Genomic DNA, 15,832 nt, shown 5'->3' on the forward strand with positions numbered 1-15,832 from the left:
TGCTTTTTTACCTTTAGTTAAATAAAAGTAATATAAAAAAATACATGTAAAGTATTTTTTAAGATTTTGCTCAAGCTGGGAAAATTTTTTTGCAGCCCTTCAGCATAATAAAGTTTGAGGTGGATCGGTCTGATCAATTTCTAGATGCACAACACTTTCTGATCCCACATTGAAAAGTCTGTATAGTTAGATAAATGATATAGAAAAGACTAAAAGTCATGAGGATCTAAGGGATTTATTGTATTAAAACATCAGGAAACCATCTTTCTTTAAAAACAGCTGTTTAAAGCGCTGAAACTGACATGATTTAAAGAGTTAAGACAACCCAACGACCCCTTTTTTTAAAAGCACACATTATTTTGTGGTTAAAAATATGTGAAGAATGTCCTTCAAAGATTGGTGAACATCAACACTCAATATTCTGCATTCCTTAAATGAGCTGTTTACATAAATTCCTCTGTTTCAGATACAAAGTGCCCTTCAGCTGCTAAGAGCCCATCAAACAGTAATTACAGTGAAGATTTCTGAAAACAACAATCATCACAGACAATCCTATTGCTGTTAGTGCTACTTTTAATACTTTTTATTGCTGGTCCAATATTGGGTTGCAAAGCACAGGAACCCAATAAAACAAAAAGTACTCTAAGTGATCAGACAAACTATTACACGACTAAAACAGTATAACATATATTATGATGTGCAAATCAACATTTATATACACTTAAATATTTCTCTTCCCATACAGCTCTTTAAAGCAAGTTATACAGAGTAGATAAATGAAAGGAAAATTGACAGAAATAACAGGTCAGTAAAGCTCTTAATCTGACCTGCTCACTAAAACTGACCCTGGGGTTTTATTAAGGAAGTAAAGCAGGAAGAATCAGCTAAAAAGAGCAAAGCACGTGTGAACACCAAAAAATAGACAGATTACTGAGAGCAGCCTTTTTTATGCAGCCAGTTGCTAATAAAAAGCTCAATTAAACTACATTTATCAGCATAATTGATCTTGATAAAGCTGGTATCTGTTGAATATTATCTGGTATCTGCAGAATCAATAAATTATAGTTGCACAGAAAAAATAAGATTAAAAACAAACATTTTGAGGTCTATCACGCCTCTAGACTGATATAAACTTTTCAAAACATCAAAGACTGAACATATAACCCACACAGTAACCAGTTTAAAGAGTCCAGTCAAGAGCATTAAAGAAGTAGGTTTGCTTTGCTGAGGAAGTCTGCGTGTGCTTTAGTGTTCAACAACAGGTTTTTATGGTTTTAGCCACAAGGCTAAACAAACTGACCGAGAAACTCGGACAAGCTGATGTTAGCAATGCCCAGGTCTTCGTCGTCGAGGGCAGAGAAGCTAATGTCCACCAGTATCTTGCTCAGGCTGTCGTTCAGGGTGTCCAGGATGAGGCCCTCTGTGATGGAGCGGTTAGACGACGGGGCGCCTGGAGCTCCTGCATGCTGCAGCTCAGAGGGGGGATCTGATGGCGGCACTCTGCAGGTAGCATGAGTGAGCAGCTCCCTGGGGGAACTGAACAAAGGCAGCTCTTTGAATGGAGTGCTGTTGAAGCTGAAGGTGGTGTAGTCCCGTTGGGGCGTGACTACTGGACCACCCGGTGTGCGAATGGGGCTGAAGTCGAGGGTGCTCTGCCCACCTTTTCCCACGGGGGTCACCTTCCAGGGTTCGAGAGAGACACTAGGTGGAGGCTTGCTTGGGGTGGAGGAGCTGAGGTGGCTGTGGCTTTTTATAGGGGTTTTGAAGTAAAGTTCGCGCTCAGGACTGCTCTTTATGTTCTTCTGCTCGTTTGGATCAGATTCTCTCATGTCCTGGAAGGTGGAAGCATCTGAAGCAACACCGGAGTCAAAGAAGCTGTCATCCGGACAGACGAGGATGGGCTCTTCTTGCAGAGAGTTCACTAGACTCTGTTTGCGCCTGGACTGTCTCTTCGGAGAAGGTCTGCATGTCTCACATTGGATTGGAACATTTACAGGTTCCACCTTCAGATTGTTCAGCAGAGGTAGAGCCACAGCCGGGGTGTTGCTCTCTGTCACCTGTCAGACAATCATAGAGTGGAACATATGACTTATATTCACAGGGAAAATAGGATACAACCAGTTCCTACAGGGTTTTAATATGAAAAAAATAAAACCCTATTTTTATTCTCCTCAGACTTTGCTCTCGGTCATTACACTGGAAAAAATCAAAATCTAGATAAGTCATTCTTTCTTAAAATAAGTGCATTTATTCTTGGTTTGAGGAGGTAAAAGAGACACTTTGCCAATGGAACAAGACAATTAACATTTACAATAAGAAAACACAATTGCATTGTCTTATTTCAAGTGCATATTATCTAATTATCTTATTTTAAGAGTAAAAATACTCATTCCATTGGCAAATGATCTCATTTACCTACCTACAATATTTATGGTGTTATGTAGTTTGTCCTATAAGTATATAAAGTATCTGCTAATAAATAAAAGTTGCACTGAAAAAAATCAAAATCTAGATAAGTAATTTATACGTTTTTTCTTAAAATAAGTGCATTTGTTCTTAGATTGAGGAGGTAAAAGAGACATTTTGCCAATGGAACAAGACGATTTCCTTAAAATAAGAAAACACAATTGCATTGTCTTATTTCAAGTGCATATTATCTAATTATCTTATTTTAAGAGTAAAAATGCTCATTCCATTGGCAAATGATCTCAGTTACCTACTCAAATTAAGGGTAAATACACTTAATTTAAGAAATTTTTGCTTATTTCTAGATCGTTTTTCCAGTGTACGGAATTCATGCACTGCAAAAAATGTTAATCTAAGTTAGTAATTATTTCTTAAAATAAGTGGATTTTTTCTTAAATTGAGCAGATAAGTGAGGCACTTTCCCAATGGAATAAGACCATTAACATTTAAAATAAGAAAAAACAACTGAAGTCTCTTACAGGATTTCAAGTGCATAATATCTAATTATCTTATTTAAAGGGTAAAAATGCTCATTCCATTGGCAGATCATCTTATTTACCGGCTTAAAATAAAGGTATTTTAAGACATTTTTACCGTACTCATTTGTAGAATGTTTTTGCAGTGTGGTAGATATTTCAGTTATGCAGACCACGGAACAGCAAAAACCAGAGAGGTGAAAAGGGGCATAAAAAAGAATGACAGATGGAAAAAGGATGGGTGAAATAAGACAGGTAAAGACATCTAGACAAAAGAAAGGACAGGAAAAAAGTAGAAGGAATAAAAATGCAAACAGTTGAAAAGGAAAAACACAAAGATGGGACAAGGACAGAAAAGAAAGAAGATGAAAAGGAAGGAGGATAGAATGATACTCAGAACTGAACTGTACAGCATGACTCTAACCAGTTTTTCAGTAGTTTCACCTGCCTAAGGCTGTACCTTTGGTGCTATGCGAACTCTCTTTGTCCCCCGTGAAGCATTTTGTTTGTGCTTTAAGCCAGTGGAGCCAAAAGAACCAGACGAGGCTGGCAGACAGGCAGAGGGGGTGATGGGGAGCTGGATGGGAACCAAGTAAGCATCGGTACGGGGGAGAAGCGGTTTCATCTTCCTCTCTGACAACAACAAAAACAAAACCATTGGATTAAAACTGAGAACATCAGTACTCTAAAAAAAAAAGTAAAATCCTGTTTATTGTGCAACTCACCAGAGGAAGTGGGTGTGCCAGCGGCGATGTACTTTTTCTTTGACTGTGAAAGCAAAACGACTGATTATTGCCGAAGCAAAGCTGACTGTTTTTGTCAACGATGATGACGAAATTATTTTGTTGACAAGCTAAACATGAACCTCTGACTTCACGACTCAGGGTTGTGAGTTTTTGTGGACGGGATGAGACTAAATAAAAACGTTGGTGGTGATCTGTCGGACGTTTAAAATGCATCATGGTGCTGTAATCTGTTAAGCAGTATCAGCTCTGCTGCTGCATCCTGTTTGGTCACGCAAACCTGGCGTGCAGCGGTGCATTCTGCATGACCAAAGGTGGATTAAGCTGTTCTTGTTCCAATTAGAATATTTCAACATTTTAGATAAAATATTGGTGAAATTTAGGTCCAGATTGCCATGGCATTATAAGGCAATTTTGTAGGCTCTCTCTTTATTTTATTTTTTATCCCTTCTAATTTAAATCTACTTTGACCCCTGAGCAGCGTAGAAAGTAGAAAGATGAATGTTTTTGTTCTTCGTGTTTTTGGAGTAATGAAGATCTTATTGATCTGCGTGTAATTCATAATTCATAGTAGATCATTAAGTATTTGCTTTTGGATAGAAGCCTTGTATGTCTAAGACCTTTCCTTTATTGTACATTTTGTTAACTTGTCTGTCTGATATTTTAACCAATATAATGTGCTGAACTAGATCTGCTATTTTCACAACTTTTGAGACACTTTTTTTTTTATAAAGTAGGGCATAAATTCATAAAAAATGATTATTTGAATTATATTTGAGTTTAAGTCAACTGAAACTGACTAAAACTATCACATATAGTAATGACTAAAATGTGACTTTAACTAATGAGTTTTCGTTCTGAAGACAATAACTAAGACTAAATCTAAGACGGCTGTCAAGAACGAAACTGCATCATTATTACGTTTTCTATGAAGGATAAACATCAGGTTGGAGCAGAAATTGTAAAATGAAAGAGGAAAGGTAATTTGAAAGACTGTAAAGTGTGGCATTCATTTTCTATTTAACCACCATAGGGAATGTAAGGACAAAGAAGGATTTTAATATGGGTGTAAAAATATTTATTACAAATGCATGCCACACTTTTCAGAGACCCAGTTGAAAATTCAAAATGCTGAAAATGAAACCGTGCTATTCTATTATCAGACACTACTTTAGATGCTTGTTATAACAGCACAAAAACTTGCAGCTTAAGGCTTTCAAGGCAAAGTAGTTTCAAAGTGTTTGTTCCCCAGACAATCAGGGAGTGTTGGCTTATTGGGTTAGAGCAGGGCGCTTGTGCTCTGAGAAGGTTGCAAGTACCCGGTTCGATCCCCACAGCCTGCACTCTGGGTCCCTGAACATTACCTTTAACCCCTGATTGCTCCCCAATGGCAGCACACTGCTCCCCAAGGGGATGTGTCAAAATGCAGAAGGGAATTTCTCAATTGTGAGATCAATGATGTTCAACTACCATTATTATTATCATTATTTCAACATCCAGCTGCTGCTAAACCTAAAATCCAAAAGCATAAGTTATTAATCAGCTCTTAGAACACATTAAACCTTTGACTTTTGAAGTGCTGCTTAGCTCTCTACCGCCTAGCTGTGGAGTGAAAACAGTTCCTCAAAAACCGAAAAAGGTGAATCAGTCTTACTTGGTGGGTACATGAACGCTTAGGCCCGGGAGAATGAACGGTCCCTGGATTGCAACAGGGCTACGGAAAGAGCAAAAACTCAACATTTAGTTGCATTGTAAAAAAAAAAAAAAAATGGAGATGATGATGAGGGGAGAAAAATGTGAGGGAAGATAGTAAAGAAACATTTAAAAAAAAAAAAAAATCCAAAATTCTATAGATTTGTGTTGTTGTTACAGTTATACTCACTCTGTAAACCTGATCAAGAGTCAGGCATCGATTAAAATCTGGCCGAATGGTCCAGTAAGAGGTTTTCCCGTCTGGCGACCGCTCGCGGATGAACATGTCATGCAGAGAAAGATTGTGCCTTATGGAGTTCTGAAAAGGAAGAAAGCCAATGAAATCCCTCAGAGCGCCGCCTTGAGATCCACTCTATTGTCAACACAGCTTCTCCCTGAACCACCTTCCATCCTGGCTTGGCCACTTCTCTGTAATAAGGGAAATGGTCCTCGATCCATGTGTAAATTTCCTTTAGAGTCATCCCTCTGTTCTGCCTGCTGTTGATTGCAAACTGGATCATGGCTGTGTAGGAGTACGGCGGCCTCTCTAACGCCGGCCGAGTGTTTTCTGTGTTTGATTTTGTGCTGTGGGCCTGAAAAAGGACATGAAATATTTGGTTAAGAACATTATTTCAAATGTTTGCTTTTTGTTTACATCTTCAATGACACGTAAATAACTTATGAGATAGGATCACTGGAGTAACATTTAGGGGTCCCGATTGTTAAAAGTAATACAATAGGTCCAGACTTAAACATTCAGATTTGAGTCACCCCCCCCCCACAGAAGTGATAACAATTAAATAATTAAATGTACTGCAGTAGCTCATGTTTAAAATCAATATGAACCCAAAGAAATGCGAAACAATAAACCAGACTGTTTAAAGTAAATGAAAAGCAGAAGGCCACATTAGTCTTATTAAATGTTGCCTTTTGAATTAATAAGGGGTCACAAGCTCCAAATGTTTTTTGTTGCAAGGTTTTATTTATGTAGGTGTACATTTCTATTTAGCAATGCTTAAAAGAAGGATAAACCTTTTTTTTTTTAGAAGGCTGTGTGAGTCAGCAGAACATTTTTTTAAAAGTCTACATGTCTTTAATGCGGCTTTACACGTTACTCTGAAACCCCGCTTCTGATACCTACATAATCATATTCAATATATCAAGATACACTCAAGTTTGAAACAGAAACTTGATATGATATGAATTAGAAACTCACCGTTAGTTCCTGGGGTTTTTGATCAATGCTCTCCTTTTCAGCACTGTCATTTGCAAGATGAGGTTCCAAGGAACTTGTGTTCATTTTTCCCAACCACTGGATATTGGTGAGGCTGTCATCTAGAGGACTGCTACTTCCATCTAAATTCATTGTAAAAAAAAAAAAAGAAACAATATATTTTTTTTGATCAACAACTTAATTAGATTATAGATTAAGATTATTGTTAAGGGTAATACAGGATTAATCATACGTGACTGAATTCCAGTGAGAGGTAAATTGTGGGTACGCTCCATTTTCTCCTGTTTAATTTTTCTTTTAGAAGTAGACGGCTGCTCCTGTTTAACGGCCTGGTGGAAAGATCCGTGGTCCCCGCTGCCAGCCTCACTGAGAAGGATGAACTTATTTGGGCCTTGGACACCACTCTCTTTTCCCTTTGCAGTCAGGGCACCGATGATGCTTTTTAGATCAGCCTCTTTGGGGATGACAACCACCTGCGTGTTAGACATTAATGGGTGATCCATGATGGGAATACCATGAGGAAAGCACTGGCCGGCGGCTGATTTAGGCGCCTCCCTAGCGCCTGGTGCCAAGGACTGAACGGGTTTGTCAGCTGGAGTTGGATCATTTTGGTGGAACGGTAATTTTCTTCTTTTTAGGATCAGGGGTCTCCTTGGGCTCCTTCTCATGGTCAGCTCACTAAAATTGCCCTTCACTGGATTGCTGTGAAGGACAACAGATGTATTTACTTATTTATACACACACACACACACATATATATATATATATACATATATATATATACACACATATATATGTATATATATATATACATATATACGTATATATATGTATATATACATGTATATATATCTAAAAATATGTATATAAATATATACACACACACAAGTATATATATAAATATATACACACACACAAGTATATATATGTATATATACACACACACATAGATAGATAGATAGATAGATCTATCTATATAAATATAAACATGTATATATATGTAAAAATATGTATATAAATATATACACACACACAAGTATATATATAAATATATACACACACACAAGTATATATATATGTATATATACACACACACATAGATAGATAGATAGATAGATAGATAGATAGATAGATAGATAGATAGATAGATAGATCTATCTATATATGTATGTATATATAAAGAAACACATATTTATAAAAAAATAGGGTTAGGGTACATTTTATAACGACTATATATCATTATTTGCATATCCCTCCTAGAATCAGCTGTTGATCAACGTCTATTTAAACCACCAAAAAACAACAAAAAATAACTAAATTACCGTCGAGTTAAGCGGGGTAAGCGCAGGCTGGCTAAAAGCCGATCTCCATTCATTTAACTCGTGTTATAACCTCTTAATAACCAACGCTACGCGTTACAATAATCAAACGAAATAAACATTCACATTAGACGTACCCTTCCTTTGTCGCTATATCGTCTTAATCGTCGGTTAATGCAGCTGCATTTCTCATTGTTTGCTAAGCGACCGTCGCCTTCTAGAACAGCCGTTTGACATTTTCATAACGTTGGATTTGAACACGATAAAGCTAATAACTGGATAAATTGTTAATGCGCACAATGAAATATTCGGGAGGATTTCTTAAAAAAATCGGAGCACTGATTAGCATCTGTCAGTGTAGCATTGAAACGAAACAAACCTTCATACTACTGCAAAGTTTCAGGCGACTTCATTTGGCTGGTCCCCGAGTCAAACTTCAAACAGTTCCTTCATTATTTTTTCACAACTGTAATGATAATTTATCTATAACAGTTTAGAAAACCCTGTCATAAAGTGTTATTTACATATTGCCTACTCCGTTCAAAGACGTTTTGAATTTTGGCGCTGTGGGCGCTGTCTTCTTCCGTCACTCTAACCATGTGATAGAATTGACCAATAAGAGGACAGGATAACCCGTCGCTAGATGGCAGTAATGCACTGCAGGTAACGATGGACACGCTAATCGAAGCCAACGAAGAAAAAGAAGAAAACCGGGAAATACAACAACCCATAACAAGGAAACAAAGAATTGAAAGTAGGGAACATCCATCCATCCATCCATCCATCCATCCATTATCTTACACGCTTGTCCCAATTGGGGTCGCGAGGGGTGCTGGTGCCTATCTCCAGCAGTCAATGGGCGAGAGGCGGGGTACACCCTGGACAGGTTGCCAGTCCATCGCAGGGCAGTATAACTGTTTAGGGAACATGCATTTTATAAATGTTTTGTGGTATATTTATATAATGTAAATTATTTCTTAGGTGAAAGACCAACTATACGGTTTAGCAGCGTACTTTACGCTCTAAATGAAAACATCGTATACTTTTATTGACATTTGTCTATGTTTTTCTTTTTTTTTATGTATCTTTAATAGACTAACTTTCGGTGACTTATCTACCTATAGATGTTCTGGAATGACTTTCATTAATGCCCCGAAAAGCCACGAAGGCAGACAAACCTGCATTGCAATTCCTCGAGCGGCCTGTGGGTGGCAGCAGACTTCAAAATGTGCCTGAAGTCCGAGCTGCAGTCAATCCCAAGGATTTCTTCTCAGAGACACAAACACGCGACTTTTCAGAAATCTGTTCATGGGTAAGTTCTTCAAGTTTATGCTAAAACTCTATAAAAGTTTGTGGTGAGAAAGAAAAACACATGAATACCAAATTCTAACACACTATTCTTTATTCATCTCACAGTTTGCAGCCTTCTACAGGTGCTGGTCATAAAATTAGAATATCATGAAAAAGTAGATTGATTTCAGTAATTCCATTTAAAAAGTGAAACTTGTATATTATATTCATACATTACATACAAACTCATATATTTCAGATGTTTATTTTGTTTAATTTTGATGATTACAAATGACAACAAATGAAAATCTCAAATTCATCATATCAGAAAATTAGAATATTACTGAAGACCAATAAAAACAAAGGATTTATAGAAATGTTGGCCAACTGAAAAGTATGAACATGAAAAGTATGAGCATGTACAGCACTCAGTATTTAGTTGGGCCTCCTTTGGCCTGTATTACTGCAGCAATGCGGCGTGGCATGGAGTCGATCAGTCTGTGGCACTGCTCAGGTGTTATGATAGCCCAGGTTGCTCTAATAGTGGCTTTTAGCTCTTCTGAATTGTTGGGTCTGGTGTATTGCATCTTCTTCTTCACAATACCCCATAGATTTTCTATGGGGTTAAGGTCAGGAGAGTTTGCTGGCCAATTAAGAACAGGGATACCATGGTCCTTCAACCAGGTACTGGTAGCTTTGGCACTGTGTGCAGGTGCCAAGTCCTGTTGGAAAATGAAATCTGCATCTCCAAAAAGTTGGTCAGCTGCAGGAAGCATGAAGTGCTCTAAAACTTCCTGGTATGTGGCTGCGTTGACCCTGGACCTCAGAAAACACAATGGACCAACACCAGCAGATGACATGGCACCCCAAACCATCACTGACTGTGGAAACTTTACACTGGACTTCAAGCAACGTGGATGAAGTGCCTCTCTTCTTTTCCTCCAGACTCTGGGACCTTGATTTCCAAAGGAAATGCAAAATTTACTTTCATCAGAGAACATGACTTTGGACCACTCACCAGCAGTCCAGTCCTGTTTCTCTTTAGCCCAGGCAAGACGCTTCTGACGCTGTCTGTGGTTCAAGAGTGGCTTGACACAAGGAATGCGACAGCAGAAACCCATGTCTTTCATACGTCTGTGTGTGGTGGTTCTTGAAGCACTCACTCCAGCTGCAGTCCACTCTTTGTGAATCTCCCCCACATTTTTGAATGGGTTTTGTTTCACAATCCTCTCCAGGGTGCGGTTATCTCTCTTGCTTGTACACTTTTTTCGACCACATCTTTTCCTTCCCTTCGCCTCTCTATTAATGTGCTTGGACACTGAGCTCTGTGAACAGCCAGCCTCTTTAGCGATGACCTTTTGTGTCTTGCCCTCCTTGTGCAAGGTGTCGATGGTCGTCTTTTGGACAACTGTCAAGTCAGCAGTCTTCCCCATGATTGTGTAGCCTATAGAACTAGACTGAAAGACCATTTAAAGGCTTTTGCAGGTGGTTTGAGTTAATTAGCTGATTAGAGTGTGGCACCAGGGGCCATCAATTTTGAACCTTTTCACAATATTCTAATTTTCTGATATGATGAATTTGAGATTTTCATTTGTTGTCATTTGTAATCATCAAAATTAAACAAAATAAACATCTGAAATATATGAGTTTGTATGTAATGTATGAATATAATATACAAGTTTCACTTTTTAAATGGAATTACTGAAATCAATCTACTTTTTCATGATATTCTAATTTTATGACCAGCACCTGTATAGTAAAATCACAAGCATTAAAGGAAAAGTCTGGTCATATTCAGAATTCAAACTTCTGAAAGTACTTAAAATATGAAATTATTACATACTGTTCAATAAATAAGTGTTTCTAATTAAGAGTAATTTTCATTTGAATGTGCTTTACTGGAGGCATCCATGTTTGTCAAAGAACACTACTGCCACCTACTGGTTTGTGATGTCACAGTGTGGTATCGGCTGTTGATCAAGTCCCAGTGCTGTATCTGGTGTTTGTCACTACTAGTGTTGCACGGATGCCATTTTTTGGCCCTGATACCGATATCATCTGTTTGAAATTGATGTGTGTGTGTATATATGAAGAACTGCATACTACTTGGATGTAAAATAATTGCCATCATGGCTTTGTCAAGCTGCTGCCTACCTTTGTGAAGTAGGAAAAAGACTAATACAAAGTGAATCCTGTAGAACTTTTTATTGCCTACCTTGAATGGGTGAAAATAGTTCAATAAAGTTTTGGCTCTCAAAATGGCATCGGTGCCCTATTTGTCAGTACTCGCCGATACTGATACCAACATTTTTGTGCTGGATCGGGGCCCGCCCGATACTGGTATCGGTATCTGTGCAACAATATGTTGGCTACATATTACGTGTTTTTTCTCTGGCCAGAAGTTCGATGGCAAATCCTCCCTCTTGAAGTTGGCAATCCAACGACAAACCCGTCCGTGGAGGATCAGGAATTGGAAAACGGAAATAATTTTTTTTTTCTTCACCTTTTCCCGATGTATTCAGACATCCAGCTGCCATGCACGTGGGCATTGTCAGTTTCACTATAGCTCTGGTGAATTTCAATGGTGAAGTCCTCTGGAAATCTTCAATAACTGTTGTGGATTGCAGATGTGTCTAGTAGTTCCCATTGATTTTGATTGTAAAGCGGGAAGAATGGCGCTAGGCTTACCGCACCGTGATGTCACTGCCGGAAGAAGTCAGGAGTGAGGTGTTGCTATATTTTGACAAAAATCGCCGCTGCTAGACTCAGTGATTTGCGTCAAAAATGACTATGACTATTTTTATTTTTTTTTCTAAATTCATTAAATCAAAGCGAAATTATTAGTTTTACCTATAGATAATGATCCATTGATTATTCCTTGCTGACCGGACTTTTCCTTTAAATTAAATAGAACTCTGTAAAAAGTGGGATGATCTTAGAGTTTACAGTTAGCGCATTTACTTTAATAAATCTGTGCTCTAGGTCAAAATGTTTTGCCTACATGTACTGCTGTGGAGGTATACCCCAGGCCTGGACAAGTATAGATTTTTTTATTTTTTTGCAATTAGATTTTATTCTATTTCCAGAACTCAATGCATACATCAGCAGGTCACCAATCTAAACATCTAGTTATCGGTCTGTTATGGGCACCCAGCAGTAATGCAGCAGCAGTTTTTACACAAAGCAGGTTACATGAAAATATACTGCTAATGAAATTCTGAAAACAAAATGACATTGAACAATCAAAAACCATGTTGGAAAAAGCATTCATTTTAATGATGTCCTTTTCCCTACTGCAGGGGAAGTGACCACTGCGCCATTTCAAATTTTAGGCTTTAAGATTAAGGAAAACAATTTTCTGTAATTTGTGGAAAACTATATTAAAAAAAAGCAACATTTATCAAACCTAAATCTATTTATATTATGTTTCAAGTCAATACATTTTGGACATTCAATGCAATAGTCAGTGGAGAAAATGCTAAGACATTTATTTTTAATATATCTATGCCCTAGTGGTTAGGGCATAGAGCTTGGAATCCTGAGATTCTGAGTTTGAGCCCCACTCCCACGGACTGCCACTCTGGGTCCCTGAGCAAGACCCTTAACCCCACACTGCTCCCTGGGCGACACACAATGGCAGCCCACTGTTACCCATAGGGATGGGTTAAATGCAGAGACAAATTTTCTCCAATGTGAGATTAATAAAGTTAAATTATCAATTAATTACCGTACTAATTTGAATTAAAAATACATTTTAAAACAGTTAATTTCGTTGCTCCGTACTTGTGACAGTGTAATGATAAAAGCTGGAAATTTAGCAGAGTCGTTATCATTCTAGCTACACTAATTTAGGGCCAGTGTTGAGTCTCTAAAGCATAAGAGGTTGCAGACCCCTGCCCTAATGTGTCTGATTTTTTTCAGGTTTCATATATATATATTTACAAACATCGAGGTATCATCTATAACCTTATAGCAAACAGGGTTCTTTGGAAGCATCTATAATGGTACAGAATCTGGGCATTCTTAATTTGGTGAAAAAGGTTGTGAAAGACCATAGCAAAGTGTTTGCAGGAACCCTGGTGATCCTGTAGTTGCATAGAGTTACTAAACCTCTACTTTTGTCATTCATTTGGCTCACAGTGCTTTTAATATTTTAGGTAGACCCACAGTTTACCAGCTCAGCTGCAGCTGTGCCTCCAAGAAGACGAGGGAGGAGACAATGGCAGACTACCACAAACCTACTTGATCAATGCAGTCAGCTTTCCAGAAACAACAGCACATCCAAATATCCCTCACTGTCATTTAGCGTCCGGTCGAAGGACCAGCTTCAACAACAACCACGAGCCAGAACAACAAAAAAAGGTGGAGTTTTCCAAGTGAAGAATCAAGCTCCTCAGTCCGCTTGCCGCAGCAGAAGGAGCGTATTGAACGGAGGTTACTCAGACATCCCAAGAAAGCAATTTGTCAAAAAAAGGAATGCAAAAAAACTTTCTGAGGGTGCTGCTTCTCAGATTAGAAGTTCGGAACAAGGATGCATAATTCCAGCAGAGGGAGCCACAACACCTGCCTCCTCCAAGTTTATATCCACAGAGATGAACAGTGATTGCCCTCCTCCTGATGTGGACACTCCAGAAGTTCCTTCAAAAGGGGAAGATTATTCCTCCTCTTCCCCTGGGTATATAATGTTTGCTCTACCATGCACGACACCATGCAGCAGCCCACCTGGCTGCTTGGTGGCTGATACACCCGAGAGGGATTATGGGGTGAAGGTGACATGGAGGAGAAGAAAGGGTTTGATGTTGAAGTTAAAAGAAAGGGGTTATCTTTCTGAATCAGATGCACTAATTCATTGTTAATATGTATATTTTTTGGTTTGTTTTACTTTTTTCTTGTAGCAAATACATTTTTGTTACTCCAATTAAAAAGAATGTTCTCCAGAGCAGTGTTTCCCAACCTTTTTTTGACTTGTGAACCCCTTTTGGCATTTTGTCTTACCATGAGTAACCATCTCAGTCAAAAGTATTGATGACTGTCCAAAAGTGGAATGTACAAAACTGTACAATAACTTATAAAGAAAAAAATCATATCATTTCATCTTTTTAACTTTCATTCTTTGGAATTTTATTCTTTCCAACTCATATAAAAAACAACAAATATTTTTTCTTGGAAGCTAGTAAGGAATCAATATAAGTACAAAATAAAATCATACCATAAATCTGCCTCTATAAAACTTCCTTCTCTGAGTAACTCCTTTATAATCACATTTAAACTTGAGGAATTGGAAATAAAATACTGAACAGTTATAGTCAGACTGACTGCATTTATTTTACATTGTTTGCTTTGATGGGCTCCAATAGCTCAGTGTGAAAAACTGCTTTTAACCAGGCTGTTCCTATGCTTGGTTTTGACGTGTGTCAAAGTTGAAGGGGAAATCAAACATATGGGGATAACTTACTTTTTGGTTGAAAAATGCTTGTTTTATTTTTCAGGTGGGTTCTGATGAAGCAAAACAGATCCCAGCCCTATTTTATTTTATTAGCTGAAAAATAGTATATTTTCATGTGTCACTTGCAATGCACTCGCAGACAACTAGGTTTATGAGTACCCCAGGTTGGGAATCACTGCTCTCGAGCTGCTATAATGGATTAGCTTTTTATAGATTACTGGCTCCTATCACTTTAAAAAAATAAAAAAAATAAAACATACTGTATTTTAACAGCTAAAATATTGAAATGGCACTGTACTGTTCCAGTTGGTTTTGTAAGTACTACTTTTTTTGTCATTAGACTGTTATGCCAACTAAAATCTCATAAGATAGGTTTTTTTCATGACGAAAACTTTACATTTGGTACATTTTATAGGACTAGTGGTGGTGTAGTGGTTAGAGCATAGAGTTTGGAATCCTTAGGTTCTGCGTTCAAGCCCCACTCCCACAGACTGCCACTCTGGGTCCCTGTGCAACACCCCACACTGCTCCCCAGGTGCCCCACCATGGCAGCCCACTGCTCCCCATAGGTAGGGGTTAAATGCAGAGACAAATTTTCTGCAATGTGAGATAAATAAAATTAAATTTTTATCACTTAATTACAAATTTGAATTAAAAATATTTTTTTCAAACTGTTCCAATACAGACACTAAATGAAAGGACACAAGTGGTAAAAAAAATTGAGGAGCTTACATTTAATTAATTATCCCTTTTTTTCAGTTCTTGCATGCTTTTAAAAAACACTTCTTGTTTTCAAATACAAAGCCTATGTATATAAATTGTTGTAAAAACGTTGATATGAAAGTATTTTATATGTATATTAAAATAAATATGCATTCAAAATGTATTGTAATCGTCAATAGATGCACTATTTTGTTATTCTTCCACAATGCATCATTAGTATACACAATCTAATGAGATATATTCCTGATTTTTTTTACTGATACTTATAATACTTTAGTAATTTCAATTATTTTATATCGTCATCAGTCCTTATTTGGATATTCTAGATAAAATAAATGTATGAATATTCACTTGCAAACATTTTGGAGACAAAGTATTGTTTTAAAACTGTAATGGTTCATTCAAAAACCCAACTCTTGCTAAAATGATCACTTCCTATTAGG

General features: G+C 37.6%; 2 protein-coding genes across 3 annotated transcripts; one reads left to right on the forward strand and one right to left on the reverse strand.

The window, feature by feature from the left end:
- Positions 1 to 1,050: 1,050 nt before the first annotated feature.
- On the reverse strand, positions 1,051 to 8,483 carry foxm1 (forkhead box M1). 2 transcript variants are annotated; one of them, XM_038281365.1, is made up of 9 exons: positions 8,310 to 8,483; positions 6,844 to 7,313; positions 6,594 to 6,733; positions 5,782 to 5,970; positions 5,568 to 5,696; positions 5,340 to 5,399; positions 3,668 to 3,710; positions 3,403 to 3,575; positions 1,051 to 2,057 (listed from the first exon to the last, which is right to left on the reverse strand). In XM_038281365.1, the coding sequence occupies exons 2-9, from the start codon at positions 7,277 to 7,279 to the stop codon at positions 1,287 to 1,289; spliced, it is 1,941 nt and encodes a 646-aa protein (XP_038137293.1). In that variant the 5' UTR covers positions 7,280 to 7,313; positions 8,310 to 8,483; the 3' UTR covers positions 1,051 to 1,286. The 2 variants fall into 2 exon arrangements, with proteins under 2 accessions (XP_038137293.1, XP_038137294.1); XM_038281366.1 differs by lacking the exon at positions 8,310 to 8,483 and adding an exon at positions 8,068 to 8,211.
- Positions 8,484 to 8,579: 96 nt separating this feature from the next.
- rhno1 (RAD9-HUS1-RAD1 interacting nuclear orphan 1) lies at positions 8,580 to 15,055 on the forward strand. Its single transcript, XM_038281367.1, has 3 exons — positions 8,580 to 8,684; positions 9,055 to 9,242; positions 13,378 to 15,055. The coding sequence occupies exons 2-3, from the start codon at positions 9,078 to 9,080 to the stop codon at positions 14,074 to 14,076; spliced, it is 864 nt and encodes a 287-aa protein (XP_038137295.1). The 5' UTR covers positions 8,580 to 8,684; positions 9,055 to 9,077; the 3' UTR covers positions 14,077 to 15,055.
- The last annotated feature ends 777 nt before the right edge of the window (positions 15,056 to 15,832 follow it).

The sequence above is a fragment of the Cyprinodon tularosa genome, unplaced genomic scaffold, assembly GCF_016077235.1.
Source record: "Cyprinodon tularosa strain WSP-4 unplaced genomic scaffold, ASM1607723v1 ctg17, whole genome shotgun sequence".
Taxonomy (NCBI): Eukaryota; Metazoa; Chordata; class Actinopteri; order Cyprinodontiformes; family Cyprinodontidae; genus Cyprinodon; species Cyprinodon tularosa.